The sequence below is a fragment of the Melospiza melodia genome, chromosome 23, assembly GCF_035770615.1.
Source record: "Melospiza melodia melodia isolate bMelMel2 chromosome 23, bMelMel2.pri, whole genome shotgun sequence".
Classification (NCBI taxonomy): domain Eukaryota; kingdom Metazoa; phylum Chordata; class Aves; order Passeriformes; family Passerellidae; genus Melospiza; species Melospiza melodia.
The window spans coordinates 11,881,996-11,896,933 of NC_086216.1; the positions used below are offsets into that span (position 1 = coordinate 11,881,996).

A 14,938-nucleotide genomic window follows, 5' to 3' on the forward strand; every position below is an offset into this window, starting at 1 on the left:
GTCTGGGATCAGCCCAGGAAAAACCAGGATCAGTCTGGGATCAGCCCAGGAAAAACCAAGATCAGCCTGGGAAAAGAGCTGGAATCAGCCTGGGAAAAACCAGGAACAGTCTGGGAAAACCAGGATCAGTCTGAGATAAGCCTGAGAAAAACCAGGATCAGCTCCTGGGATTAGCCTTGGATTCCTGGGAAAAGAGATGGAACCAGCCTGGGAAAATCCAGGATCAGCCTGGGAAAACCTGGAATCAGCCTGGGATCAGCCTAGGAAAAAACGGGATCAGCTCCTGGGATTAGCCTGGGATCAGCCCGGGAAAAGAGCTGGGATCAGCCAGGGAAAAACCAGGATCAGTCTGGGGAAAAAATGGGATCAGCTCCTGGGATCAGTCTTGGATTCCTGGGAAAAGAGCTGGGATCAGCCTGGGATCAGCCTAGGAAGAACTGGGATCAGACTGGGAAAAGTGGGAAAAGGGTGGGAGACTGAGGAAAGAGCTGGGATTTATCCAGGTGGAAATCCCTTTATCCCAAAAGGAAAATTCCAAATGAATCACCCCAAAAATGGGAAATCCCAAAAGCTCCACTCCACCAAACTCCTCTGCAGGATCAGCATCACAAAATGGGGTAAAAAAAGGGGAAAAAAAAATCCCATTTTTTTCAATAGGATTAAGGTGGAATTTTTGGGAATAATGGGGAAAAAATGGGAAAAAAGGTGGGATTTGTGGCAATGAGGTGGGACCTGGTTCTTGCCGGCGTGCTCCATGATCTTCTCGTAGACGATCTCGTTCATGATCTGGAAGCGTTTGATGGCTTTCTTCTCCGTGATGCCCACGTAGGTCTGCTCCAGGGGCACGGGCCGGAAGCTGGGAGGGAAAAATCCGTGGGATTTATGGAAAAAAAATCCATGGAAAAGGGGGGAAATGTCAGTGGGATTTGTGGGAAAATATCTGTGGAAAACGGGAGATTTATGGGGAAAAAATCGGTGGAATTTATGGGGAAAAAGTCCATGGAAAAATGGAATTTATGGAAAAAAATATGTGGGATTTATGGGAAAATATCCATGGAAAAGGGGGATTTATGGAAAAAAAAAATCAATGGAGTTAGTGGGAAAATATCCATGGAAAAATGAGATTTATGGAGAAAATGTGGTAAAAGAAATCCATGGAAAAGGAAATTTATGGAGAAATGTGATCAAAAAAATCCATGGAGAAAAGGAATTTATGGAAAGAGCACCATGGAAAAAAAATCCATGGAAAAGGGAATTTATGGAGAAAATGGGACCAAAAAATCCATGGAAAAGGGAATTTATGGAGAAAATGGGACCAAAGAAATCCATGGAAAAAGGAATTTATGGAAAGAGCATCATGAAAAAATCCATGGAAAAGGGAATTTCTGGAGAAACCACCATCAAAAAAATCCATAGAAAAGGGAATTTATGGAGGAAACTGCAACCAAAAAAATCCATGGAAAATGGAATTTATGGAGAAACCACCACCAAAAAATCCATGGAAATGGAATTTATGGAGAAAATATGACCAGGAATCCATTGAAAATGGAATTTCTGGAGAATCTGTGACCAAGAACCCACAGAAAATGGAATTTCTAGAGGATCTGTGACCAAGAACCCACAGAAAATGGAATTTCCCCGTTCCCCGTACCTGTTGTCGAAGTAGAAGAGGCCCTTGGCCGGGTCCACGCGCAGGAAGGTGGCCACGTCCTCGTAGTTGGGCAGCGTGGCGCTGAGCCCCACCAGCCGCACGTCCTCCTGCGTCATCTCGATGTTGCGGATGGCCCTGGCCACCAGCGACTCCAGCACGGGCCCGCGGTCGTCGTGCAGGAGGTGGATCTCGTCCTGGGACAAGGGAGAGCGCAGGGATTGTCCTCCCTCACTTGATCACAAAGTTTGTCTGGTTCCACTGTGGGTGTCAGGGTTGGGCGGGCCCAAGGTTCTTCACCCCCAAAGCCCGGATCCACCTTGAGGAACATCAAAACTTCTCCACCTCCAAACCCAGATTGAGGTTGTCCACCCCAAACCCCAGATCCACCTTGAGGAACACCTGAGGTTCTTCATCTCCAGACCCCAGATCCACCTGGAGAAACCCTTTGAGGTTGTCCACCCCAAACCCCAGATCCACCTTAAGGAACATCTGAGCTTCTCCACCTCCTGACCCCAGATCCATCTGGAGAAACCCTTTGAGGTTCTCCACCCCAAACCCAAGATCAACCTTGGGGTTCTCCACCCCAAACCCATATCCACCTTGAGGAACCCTTTGAGCTTCTCCACCCCAAACCTCAGATCCATCCTGAGGTTCTCTAGCCCCAAACCCATATCCACCTTGAGGAACACCTCGAGGAGCCCCAAACCCAAGCTGCACCTTGAGGAGCCCCCTCCGTGCCCTCTCCAGACGCTCACCAGGATGACCAGGCGCACCAGCTGGGTGTAGGTGCGCTCGCCGCCCTTGCGGGTGATGATGTCCCACTTCTCGGGCGTGCACACGATGATCTGCGTGGCGCTGATCTCCTCCTTGCACAGCTGGTGGTCCCCGGTCAGCTCGGCCACCGTGATCCCGTAGGTGGCCAAACGCTGGGAAAGACACATGGGATGAGCATGGAGAGACCTTTCCATGGAGGAACAATCCCAAAATCCCACCCAAATTCCTCCTGGTGTGGTTTGAGGGTGTTCCCTGAGATGAGATCCCAAATCCCACCTGGATGTCCTCTCCTGCCAGGGAGGTGTGCAAAGCCCCATGATCCTCTTTTCTCTAAGCTCAGTTCCTTTCCCAGATCCCTCAGGAATTCTCCATCCCTGAAGTTTTTCAATCCCATAACCCATTCCAGATCCCCCAGGAATTCTCCATCCCTGGACCTTCTCCTACCCCATATCCCATCCCAGACCCTCTTCTTCTCCCACCTGAGCTCCTTTCCCAGATCCCTCAGAAATTCTCCATCCCTGAAGTTCTCCAACCCCATATCCCCTCCCAGATCCCTCAGGAGTTCTCCATCCCTGGACCTTCTTCTACCCCATAACCCATCCTAGATCCCTCAGCAATTCTCCAGAGCCTTCTCCTTGTTCTCCAGCCCCTTCCCCACCTCTGTTCCCAACCCCTCCGTGATCCCAAGCCTCCTCTTAGATCTGATCCAACTCATCTCCAACCCCAAACCTCCTCTGGGACCTGATCCCAAGCCTCCCTTTGGACCTGATCCCAAACCTGGAGCTCCGACCCCGCTGGTCCCTCACCTTGCTGAAGCTCCCGACCATCTCCTGCACCAGGGACCTCATGGGTGCGATGTAGATGATCTTGAAGTCGTCCACGTTGATGGTGCCGTCCATGTTGATGTGTTTGCCGATCTCCCTCAGCATGCACATCAGCGCCACGTTGGTCTTCCCCGCGCCCTGCCACCGAGACATTCAGTCCCAAAAAATCCCTAAATGTCCTGGAGCTATCCTGGACAGGTCCAAGGTTCTCCACGCCAGACCCCCAGATACACCTTGGGGAACCCTGAGGTTCGCCAGCCCCAAACCCCAGATCCATCCTGAGGAACACCTCGAGGAACTCCCTGAGCTTCTCTAACCAAACCCCAGATCCACCTTGAGGAACACCTTGAGGAACCCTGAGGTTCTCCACCCAAAACCCCAGATCCACCTTGAGGAACCCTGAGCTTCTTCAACCCTAAACCCCAGATCCACCTTGAGGAGCCCTGAGCTTCTCCACCTTCAAACCCCAAATCCACCCTGGGGAACACCTCGAGGAACTCCCTGAGCTTCTCCATGCCAAACTCCAGATCCACCTTGAGGAACACCATGAGAAAACCTGAAGTTCTCCACCCCAAACCCCAGATCCACCTTGAGGAATCCCTGAGCTTCTCCACCCCCAAAACATGTACCACATTCATCTTCCCCATGCCCTGAAATGGAAACATTTCACCCCCAAAAATCCCAGAATTCTTCCCAAAAGCCCCAGAACCCCAAATCTCACCGTGGGGGCGCAGAGCAGCAGGTTCTCATCAGACTCCAGCGCTGCCCGGAACAGTTTGCTCTGGATCCTGTTGAGGGTTTTGAAGCCCTCAAAACCAGCCTGAGCATATTTGGGGAGTTTTTCCACAGAAACCAATTGCTGGGAAGAGGGAAAATGTGGAAAAAAATGAATTTAGGGAATTTTCCAGGTCAGAAAATAAAAATTTAGGGGTGGGAATGAGGGAAAATTCAATTTTTATCATCTTAGATTCCATGGAAAAGTCAAATCCTCAAATCTCAAACTGAAACCAGTGTTAGGGAAAATATTTGGGATTAATCCCAACGTGGACACAAAAAAAAAAAAAAAAAAAAAAAAAAAAAAAAAAAAAAAAAAAAAAAAAAAAAAAAAAAAAAAAGAAAAATGAATCAATTTTTTTCAATTATTTTGGGGACAAACCTCATCAGCTCCAAAGGGTTTGGGTTTTCATGGAAAAAATGAAAATAAATCAAATTTTTCCCATTTTTTTGGAGGGACAAACTTGGTCAGCTCTGAAGGGTTTGGGTTTTCATGGGAAAAAATGAAAATAAATCAATTTTTTGGGGGTTTTTTGGGGAACAAACCTCGTCAGCCCCAAAGGGTTTGGGTTTTAGGGCAGGAACGTGAACTTCCTCGTATCCCTTGCGCTGTCTCCGGAAGGATCCGTCCGGGAGCTGGCACCTCTTGTTGGCCATGAAGTGACTGCCCTGGGCAAACACCAGGTCCTCCAAATCCAGCACCTGCCTGGGAGCCAGAGCCTGGAAAATAATGGGGAAAATGAGAGAAATGGGGGGAAAAAAAGTTTAAAAAAATGGGGAAAAGGGGGGGAAAAGAAAGGGGAAAAGAAAGGGGAAAAGAAAGGGGAAAAGAAAGGGGAAAAGAAAGGGGAAAAGAAAGGGGAAAAGAAAGGGGAAAAGAAAGGGGAAAAGAAAGGGGAAAAGAAAGGGGAAAAGAAAGGGGAAAAGAAAGGGGAAAAATGAGGGGGAAAAATGAGGGGGAAAAATGAGGGGGAAAAATGAGGGGGAAAAATGAGGGGGAAAAATGAGGGGGAAAAATGAGGGGGAAAAATGAGGGGGAAAAATGAGGGGGAAAAATGAGGGGGAAAAATGAGGGGGAAAAATGAGGGGGAAAAATGAGGGGGAAAAATGAGGGGGAAAAATGAGGGGGAAAAATGAGGGGGAAAAATGAGGGGGAAAAATGAGGGGGAAAAATGAGGGGGAAAAATGAGGGGGAAAAATGAGGGGGAAAAATGAGGGGGAAAAATGAGGGGGAAAAATGAGGGGGAAAAATGAGGGGGAAAAATGAGGGGGAAAAAGGAAAGAAATGGGGAAACAATGGGGGGAAATATGGTGGGGAAATATGGTGGGGAAATATGGTGGGGAAAAGTAAAAATAGGAATTGTTTCTCCTCATGTTTGAAAGAAAAGCTGCAGATTCCAAGTGGGACTCCATCTTCCCTGTGGGATCAAATGTTTTTTGGGATAGCTGGGGGTGTTGTGGGAGCAAATCCCAGGATTTTACCTCTCCTCCCTGGTCCAGGTCCATGGATTCCAGGTCGGTGTCCATGCGGGACTGGCGCACGCGTTCCCGCCGGGAGCGTTCCTCCTGAGGGGAAAAAATCAGGATTCAACTCAGGTAAGAGGCTCAGAGTCCTCCAAAGTGCTCCTGTTCCCTAAAGTTTTTAGGAATAAAACAGGAATAACCATCTTTATAAACCAGGAATAATAATTTTTGGCGGGAAAACCAAATTTCCCCTCACAAAAATGGCTCCTACCAGGAGTGTTCCTCCTGAGGGGAAAAATCAGGATTCACCTCAGGTAAAAGGCTCAGACTCCTCCAAGCCCCCATTGCCAACCCCAACCCCAAATCCCACAAATCCTATAAATCCCATAAAATTCCTGACCCGGATCAGATCCTCTTTTTCTGTTTCATGGAGCTGGTAGAGGAATTTGGAGAGCTCGGGGTCGGCCTCCATCTTGCCCATGATGCGTTCCTTCTCCGCCTCGCTCTGTGCGCTGGCCAGCAGGGTACAGTACAGAACTAGGAAAAAAATCAACATTTTTGGGATTTTTATGGGTTTTTTTGGGGACTTGGACAACATTTGTATGGGAATTTTATGGGATTTATTGGTATTTTTTATAATGGGATTTTCAAGAGAATTTTTTGGGATTTGTTGCAATTTCTATGGGATTTTTTAATGGGACTTTATATTAATTTTTTGGGATTTCTATGGGTTTTTATCTGAATTTTTTTTTTATTTTTATGGGATTTTATCTGAATTTTTTTGGGACTTTAATGGGAATTTTGGGGATTTTTAAAATGGGATTTTTAATGGGAGTTTTGGGGACTTTTATGGGATATGCTGTGAATTTTTGGGATTTTATGAAATTTGATGGCCTTTTTTTGGGATTTTGATGGATTTGATGGTTTTTTTTGGGATTTCATGGCCAGAATTCCATTGGAAAAGGAAAACCAAACTCACTCATCATCCTGTGCTGCCTGAGGACCTTGATGAAGTCGAAGGTGTTGAAGCCCAGCAGCAGCACCAGCTGGTTCTCACATTCCCGGTCATCGCTGGCAGTCTGGGGGGAAAAAAACATGAAATTCTCACACCCAGGGAATCCACATCCCTGATTTCCATGGGATGGAGGTGAGGAGAGGTTGGGAAAAGAGAGGAAAAAATCCTAGAAGCTAAAAAATTATCTTAAAAGCTAAAAAACAAGCCAAAAAATTCCCATTTTCCCTCAAAAATATGGAAATTGGGAAGGAAAAGACCCCATGGACGATTTCCAAGGGAAAACCACCCCAAAATCCCATAAAGTCCCAAGGAATTAATTTTAACCCAAAATCCCAATTTTTAGAGGGAGAATTCTCCCAAATCCCAAGGATTTGGAGACCACAGACCTTGAGGATCTCCAGGACCTCGTCCGCCTTTTTCTGGGACACGATGGCGTCGTCGTAGAAGCGGCTGAGCTGGCGCTGCAGCCAGAAGGCGTCGATGTCCCGCGGGTGCAGATCCTTCTTCTTGGAGCTCATCAGCTCCCCCGAGGCCACCAGCTGCAAAATCCCCAAAATTCACATTATTCCTGGGATTTGAGGAAGTTTAGGGCCATGAAATCCCAAAAAATCCCATAAAAATATCATTATTCCCAAGTTTTCAATGTCCTGTGGGTGGCAGGTTCTTCTTGGAGCTCATCAGCTCCCCCAAGGCCATCAGCTGCAAAATCCCAAACATTCCCATCAAAAGTCCATAAAATCCAAACGAATCAAATAAAAATCCTGAAAAACTCCAAAAATTCCCACAAAAATCCCATCAAAATAAAAAAAAATACCATCAAAAAAACTTCCAAATTCCCATAAAAATCCCATTTAAAACATCCCATTAAAATCCCAAAATTCCCATAAAAATCCCCATAAAAATCGCCATAAAAATCCCACTTAAAAAATCCCAACAAAAAATCCCATTAAAATCCCAAAATTCCCATAAAAATCTCATTTTAAAAATCCAATTTTAAAACACCTCATTTTAAAAAGTCCAATTTCCCAAAAATTTGCCCAAAAATCCCATGAAAAAAAACCCACCAAAACCCCATCCAAAAAATCCCATTTACAAATTCCCATTAAAATCCTATTTAAAAAAATCCCATTTAAAATCCAAAAAAATTCCCATTAAAACCTCATAAATACCCCAAAACCCCCCCCCAAAAAAAAAAACCAAAAAATTCCATTAAAAACCCCAAAAAACCCCATAAACATCCCATAAAAACCCCCAAAATTCCATAAAAACCCCAAAAATCCCCACCAAACCCCAAATATCCCATTTCCCAGCAATCCCACACTCACGTTGGCCGACAGCGTGCAGCGCACCACGGCCTCGTCCCCCTCCAGGTCATCGTCCGACGCCTCGTCCCGAACCTCCCCGTAGATGTCCTCGTCCCCCTCCTGTGGGGACAGCCCTGATTTTATCCCTTTATTCCTCAAAAATCCCTTTATTCCTCAAAAATCCCACTTTTACCCTTCGTTTCCCCTCAAAAATCCCTTTTTCCCCCCTCAGAAATCCTTTTTTTTTTGCCTCTTTTCCCCCCCAAATTCCATTTTATTCATTTCCTCCCAAAACATGGGATAAAGGGAAATGGGACAAAGGGAAATGGGACAAAGGATAAAGCAAAATGGGATCAAGGGAAATGGGAATGGGATCAAGGGAAAAGGGATAAAGAGATAAAAGGAAAAGGGATAAATGGAAATGGGAATGGGATAAAAGTGGTCCCACAAGGAAAATGGACACAGGGAAATGGGATCAAGGGAAATGGGATCAAGGTGGTGCCATGGAAAGAATTGGATAAAGGAAAATAAATGGGATAAAGGGAAATGGAAATGGGATGGAGGGAAATGGAAACGGGACAAAGGAAAATGGAAACGGGATCAAGGGAAATGGGATCAATGGGGAACCAGGAGGAAATGGGACACAAGAAAATGTGGGGAATCAGGAGGAAAATGGGATAAAGTGAAATGGATTTAAGGGAAATGGAAATGGGATTTAAGGGAAATCGGATAAAGGTGGTTCCCTGGAAAAAATGGAATAAAGGGAAACGGGATAAAAGAAATAGGATGGAGAGAAATGGGATAAAGGAAAATGGGATCAATGGGGAACCAGGAAGAAAATGGGACACAGGAAAACGGGATTAAGGAATGTGGGATAAAGAAAAGTGGGTAAAGTGGAATGGGACACAGGAAAATGGGAATGGGATTTAAGGAAAATGGGATGGAAAGGCAATGGGACAGGGGTGACCCCACAGGAGCCGGGCTGACGGAGCCGTCCCCACCTCCTCGTCGGACTCGAACTGCACGTTCACCCCGTAGGTCTCATCGATGTTGTCATCTGCAGGGAACAGGGCATACAATGGCTGGGAATGGCTGGAATTCCACATGGGATCCACCCAGAATTCACCCAAAATGCACCTACATGGAATCCACTGGGAATGCCTGGAATTCTGACGGGGATCCACATGGAATCCACCCAGAATTCATTTGGAATCCAACCAAAATTCACCCAGAATTCACTGGGAATTCCCTCAGAATCCACTCGGAATTCCGCATGGGATCCACCCACAATTCACCCGGAATCCCAAAAAAATCCCCCCAAAAAATAAATAATAATGCTGACAGGATAAAAAAACAAATCCTGAAAAAAACCAATAAAACTAATAATATAATAATATATATGTATATAGTAATATTGAAAAAAAATTAAAAAAAACTTCAAAATTCCTCCCAAAATCGCAGAAAAAAATTGCAAAAAAAGTTACCAAAAAAATCCTAAAAAAAATCCCCCCAAAAAATAAAAAAATTTAAAAATATACATAAAGTAATAGAGGAAAAAAAAAATTTAAAATTCTGAAAAAATCCTCCAAAATGAAAATAAAAATTGTGAAAAAAATTGCAAAAAATCCTTAAAAAATCCAAGAAAATCCCTAAAAAATCCCCCCAAAAAATCAAAAAAAATCCCCAAAATTCCCAAATTTGCCCTACCCATGTTCTGGATGTCCTTGTCCCCGCCGTAGTCGGTGATCTTCTTGCCCAGGTTGACCAGCACGTGGTAGCGCGTGTCGTCAGTGGGGCCCAGCAGCAGCTCCACCTCCTTGCGCCGCTCCTTGTCCCGCAGCTTCTCGTTCTTCAGCACGGCCAGGACCTCGTCCGCGGCCCCACACAGGATGTCCCGGGGCTGGGGAGGGACAGGACACCGGGAATGCTCAGCTGGGACCAGGCTGGAGCCACCTGGGACGCCGGGAGATGTCCCAGCTTGTGGTGGGACCAGGTGAGCTTTGGTGTTCCTCAAACCCAAACCATCCATGGTTCCTTCTGGAGATTTGGGTGGGATTTTGGGAAATAATATTGGGTGAGGAGCTGGGATCCTTAGAAGTGTCCAAGGCCAAGTTGGAGCCACCTGGGACACTGGGAGATGTCCCAGCTTGTGGTGGGACCAGGTGAGCTTTGGTGTTCCTCAAACCCAAACCGCCCGTGGTTCCTTCTGGAGATTTGGGTGGGATTTTGGGAAGGAGCTCTTCCTTTTGGGAGTGATGAGAAGCTGGGATCCCTGGAAGTGTCCAAGACCAAGTTGGAGCCATCTGGGACACTGGGAAAGGTCCCAACTCATGGTGGGACCTGATGAGCTTTAAGGTTCTTTCCAACCCAACCTATTCCATGGTTCCATGTGGAGATTTGGGTGGGATTTTGGGAGGAAATACTGGGTGAGGAGCTGGGATCCTCAGAACTGTCCAAGACCATTCTGGAGTCACCTGGGACAGTAGAAAGTGTGGGACCCATGGTGGGACCAGATGAGCTTTGGTGTTCCTCAAACCCAAACCATTCCATGATTCCACGGGCAGGTTTAGGTGGCATTTTGGGAAATTATATTGGGTGAGGAGCTGGGATCCTTAGAAGTGTCCAAGACCATTCTGAAGCCACCTCATCCAGTGAAAAACGCCCCAGCTTGTGGTGGGACCTGATGAGCTTTAGTGTTCCTCAAACCCAAACCATTCCATGATTCCATGCAGGCATTTAGGTGGGATTTTGAGTGAGGAGCTGGCATGGAATCCCCAGAGAAGCTGGAATCCCTGGGAGTGTCCAAACCCAGGTTGATCCAGCAGAAAACATCTCAACCCATGGTAGAACTTCATAACTTCTACAACCCCTTCTAATCCAACCTATTCCATGGTTCCATGTGGAGATTTGGGTGGGATTTTGGGAAGAAATACCGGGTGAGGAGTTGGGATCCTTAGAAGTGTCCAAGACCAGGTGGGAGCTACCTGGATCTATGCAAAGTGCAGGACCCATGGTGGGACCAGATGAACTTTGCTGTCCCTCAAACACAAACCATTCCATGGCTCCATGTGGAGATTTGGGTGGGATTTTGGGAAGAATTGTTGGGTGTGGGGCTGGGATGGATTCCCAGAGCAGCTGGGATCCCTGGGAGTGTCCAAACCCAGGTTCATCCAGTAGAAAACATCCCAACCCATGGTAGAACTTCACAACCCCTTCCAACCCAACCCATTCCATGGTTCCATGTGGAGATTTGGGTGGGATTTTAGGAAGGTGGTGGGATGGACTCTCCAGAGCAGCTGGGATCCCTGGGAGTGTCCAACCCAAGTTGATCCAGCAAGAAAACATCTCAACCCATGGTAGAACTCCACAACCCCTTCCAACCCAACCCATCCCACACCTCCCAACCTCATCCCACGGGGCCACCAGGGCTGGACCCCCAATCCCAAACCCCAGAGGTGCCCCCAAACCTCACCTGGTCGCCCAGGGCAGCCTGGATGAAGCTCAGGAGAACCTCGTAGGTCTCTCGTGTCTCCTTGGTCTTGGGCTTGTAGATGATGCCCACCATCTCGTCGATGCCCTCGGACAGCAGCGTGTAGCCCTTCATCTTGTTGATGTCGTGCCTGTCCTCGTCCCTCTTCCTCCTCCTGGCAAAATTGGGGAAAACTGGGAATTAGGGGTGCTCAGGGAGCAATTCCTGCTTTTTCTGACCCATTTTTTTCCCAAAAAAAACCCACGATAAAAAATTGATTTATTTTCATTTTTTTTGTGATGATTTTGGTGGCTTCCTATTGGGGTTGGTTTGGAGTTTTGGGTTTTCCAACCCTAAAAATTCCCTCAGGGCCAAATCCTGCTTTTTCCAGATTGATTTACTCCAAAAAATTGAAAAAAATTGATTTATTTTCTTTTTTTTTTAGATGATTGTGGTGGCTCGTAGTTGGGATTTGTTTGCGGTTTTGGGTTTCCCAACCCCAAAAGTTCCTTCATGGCCAAATCCTGCTTTTTCCAGATTAATTTATTCCAAAAATTTGAGAAAAAATTTATTTATTTTTCTTTTTTTTTTAGATGATTTTGGTGGCTCACAGTTGGGTTGGTTTGGAGTTTTGGGTTTCCCAATCCCTCATGGCCAAAAAATTTACTCCAAAAAAATTGAGAAAAAGTTGATTTATTTTCATTTTTTATGATAATTTTGGTGGCTCTCAGTTGGGTTTGTTTGGGATTATTGGGTTTTCCACCCCAAAAATCCCCAAAAATGTTGAGTTGGAAAAGGGGAAGCTCCAAAAAAAAAGAGATTTTTTTTGGGATATTTAGCACCAGAAAAAGCAAATTTTTTTGGGTATTTTACACCAAAAAATGCATTTTTTTTTATATTTGGCACCAAGAAAAGCAGCATTTTTTTGGATATTTAGGACCAAGAAGAGAAGATTTTTTTGGGATATTTAGCACCAAAAAACCCCTTTGTTTGAAAAATTTGGCACCAAAATATGAGATTTTTTTGGAAATTGGGCACCAGGAAAAGCAAGTTTTTTGGGATTTTTAGCACCAAGAAAAATATTTTTTTTTAATATTTACTACCAAAAAACCCAAATATTTTGGGATACTTAGCACCGAAAAAAATCCAATTTTTTGAGAAACCAACCACCAGCAAAAACCAACTTTTCCGAACCCAAACCAGAACCTCTCCCAGAATTTCTCCCATGATCCCAGGATGAAAAATTCCCTGAAAATTCCCAATTTTTCCTGCTCACTTGGCTCTCCTCTCCTCCTGCATTTGGGGTTTGGTTCTCTGGGCCTTGTCCCCCATGCGGGTCCCCTCGAGCTTCCCCACCAGGGACAGAACCTCCCCCGTGGGCTCGTCCCGGCGTGTGCGGTCGATCAGCGAGCGGTCGGCCTGCAGCACCAGGTTGGAGTTCTGGGGGAAAAACCGGGAAAAATGGCATTAAAATGGGATAAAATGGAGTCAAAATGGGATAAAATGGCGTCAAAATGGGATAAAATGGCGTCAAAACGGGATTTAAATGGGGTAAAATGGGATAAAATCGGGTAAAATGGGATTTCCCATTTGATCAGCGAGCGGTCGGCCTGGAGCACCAGGTTGGAGTTCTGGAGGAAAAGGGGAAAAATGGCATTAAAATGGGATAAAATGGTGTCAAAATGGGGTAAAATGGCGTCAAAATGGGATTTAAATGGGGTAAAATGGGATTTAAATGGGGTAAAATGGGATTTAAATGGGGTAAAATGGGATTTCCCATTTGATCAGCGAGCGGTCGGCTTGGAGTACCAGGTTGGAGTTCTGGGGGAAAAACCGGGAAAAATGGGATTAATATGGGATAAAATGGGATTAATATGGGGTGAAATGGGATTTAAATGGGATTTCCCACTAGATCAGGGAGCGGTCGGCCTGGAGCACCAGGTTGGAGTTCTGGGAGAAAAAATGGGAAAAATGGCATTAAAATGGGTTAATTTGAGGTGAAATGGGATTTAAATGGGGTTAAATGGGATTAATATGGGCTACAATGGGATTTAAATGGGGTTAATATGGGGTAAAATGGGACTGAAATGGGATTTGGGGTGACGGGAATTGGGTTGAGGGGATGAACCGGGGCTGGAAGAAATCGAGGGGGTCCCAAAATGGGATTGGGGGGGGTCCCAAAATGGGATTGGGGGGGGTCCCAAAATGGGATTGGGGGTCTCAAAATGGGACAGGAGACCCCAAAATGGGGCTGGGGAACCCCAAACCGGGACAAGGGAATCCCAAACTGGGGTCCGAGGACCCAGTACAAGGCTGAGGGTCCCATACCGAGTCCCAGCTGGGGTGGAGGGAGCTCACGGTAACGTGATGGGCTCACCGTACCGGGGTGCGCTCATGGTAACGGGACGGGGTTCAGGGCACCGAGCGCGCACTCACCGCCTTGTACTCATACTGCAGGCTACGGGCGGTCACGTCCGCCATGGCTGCGCCGGGAGCGGGGCCCCGAACGGGGCCGGGACCTGGAGCGGAGCCGGGAACGGGAGCGGGCCCTGATGAAGCCGCACGGCCGCCGCACCGGAAGCGCCTTCAGCAGAACTTCCGGGTTAGGCGGAAACGCGCCTGCGCACGCGAGAACTAGGCTCCGCCCATTACTCATTTTTATTGGTTGATAGCCGCTATATCACGCCCTCACGCCAGGAGCTGCCTGTGATTGGTCAGACGGGCACCCGCCATGATTTTGATTGACGTTCAAACGCCTGAAGCTGGCTGGGCGGGGCAGGGGGCGCGGTCAGTTCGAAGTTCGCCGCTTCCTATTGGTCGATTATGTGAAAACCACGCCCTCTGATTGGACCACGCCCCTTTCCGGTGTGAGGGCACATGTGGTGCCCGCGGAGGGGGGAGGCGACGCCCCCGAATTGTCCCCGAGGAGGGCACTGAGGGGCATTTGGGGGGCCCCTGGGCATTGAGGGGTTTCTGGGTACTGGGGTGGCCCCTGGGCATTGAGGGGTCTGTGAGCATTTGGGGGTTCCGGGCAGTGTGGGGTCTCTGGCATTGAGGGTCTCTGGGCACTGTGGGTTCCTTGGGCATTTGGGGGTCCCCAGGCATTGAGGGGTCCCTGGCCATTTTGGGGTCCCCGACTGCCCACCAGGGTTGTGTCCCCGTTCATTTTGGGGTGCCAGGGGATGCGGGCAGCCCCTCCCTCTCCCCATTCCCCTCCCTTGCTGGCTTTGGGGTCACAGCTCAGTGCCCGCTGCGGTGCCCTCATTATCTCGGCCCCGTTAATTAGCGGAGCGCGGCGCCAGCCCCTGGAGAGGTGCCCGGCGGCCGTGCCAGCTCGGCCGTGTCCCAGCAGGGGTGGCACCACGTGGCACTTGTCCTGTCCCTGGAGGTGACCTGGCTGTGCTGCCACACCTGGTGCCCACCTGGGCTTTGTCCTTGTCCTCTCTGGGAAGGGATTCTGGGCACTGGGATGGCACCAAGGTGGCACCAAGGTGGCACTGGGATGGCATTGAGGATGACACCAGGGATAGCACTGGTCAAACTGGGATGGACTGGGATGAGCTGAGCCAAACTGGGATAGGCCGAGCCTGGTTAAGCTGGGCTGAACTGTGCCAAACTGGGGTGGGAAAAACCAGGCTAAGCCGAACCAAGCCAGGCCAGTAA

The 14,938-nt window shown here is 47.6% G+C and overlaps 1 protein-coding gene across 1 annotated transcript in view; it reads right to left on the bottom strand.

The window, feature by feature from the left end:
- SNRNP200 (small nuclear ribonucleoprotein U5 subunit 200) overlaps positions 1 to 13,852 on the bottom strand; it is a 31,480-nt gene extending 17,628 nt beyond the window's left edge. Inside the window, exons 1-16 of the mRNA XM_063175294.1 lie at positions 13,712 to 13,852; positions 12,552 to 12,715; positions 11,279 to 11,450; positions 9,514 to 9,706; positions 8,808 to 8,863; positions 7,828 to 7,926; positions 6,889 to 7,041; positions 6,467 to 6,566; positions 5,888 to 6,024; positions 5,506 to 5,589; positions 4,570 to 4,743; positions 3,971 to 4,108; positions 3,232 to 3,387; positions 2,407 to 2,577; positions 1,652 to 1,845; positions 733 to 856 (exon numbers count right to left, since the gene is read on the bottom strand). Of these exons, the coding sequence (XP_063031364.1) occupies positions 733 to 856; positions 1,652 to 1,845; positions 2,407 to 2,577; positions 3,232 to 3,387; positions 3,971 to 4,108; positions 4,570 to 4,743; positions 5,506 to 5,589; positions 5,888 to 6,024; positions 6,467 to 6,566; positions 6,889 to 7,041; positions 7,828 to 7,926; positions 8,808 to 8,863; positions 9,514 to 9,706; positions 11,279 to 11,450; positions 12,552 to 12,715; positions 13,712 to 13,756 (2,160 nt within the window). The 5' untranslated portion in view covers positions 13,757 to 13,852. The remainder of the gene's footprint in view (positions 1 to 732; positions 857 to 1,651; positions 1,846 to 2,406; positions 2,578 to 3,231; positions 3,388 to 3,970; positions 4,109 to 4,569; positions 4,744 to 5,505; positions 5,590 to 5,887; positions 6,025 to 6,466; positions 6,567 to 6,888; positions 7,042 to 7,827; positions 7,927 to 8,807; positions 8,864 to 9,513; positions 9,707 to 11,278; positions 11,451 to 12,551; positions 12,716 to 13,711) is intronic.
- Between the last annotated feature and the right edge of the window lie 1,086 nt (positions 13,853 to 14,938).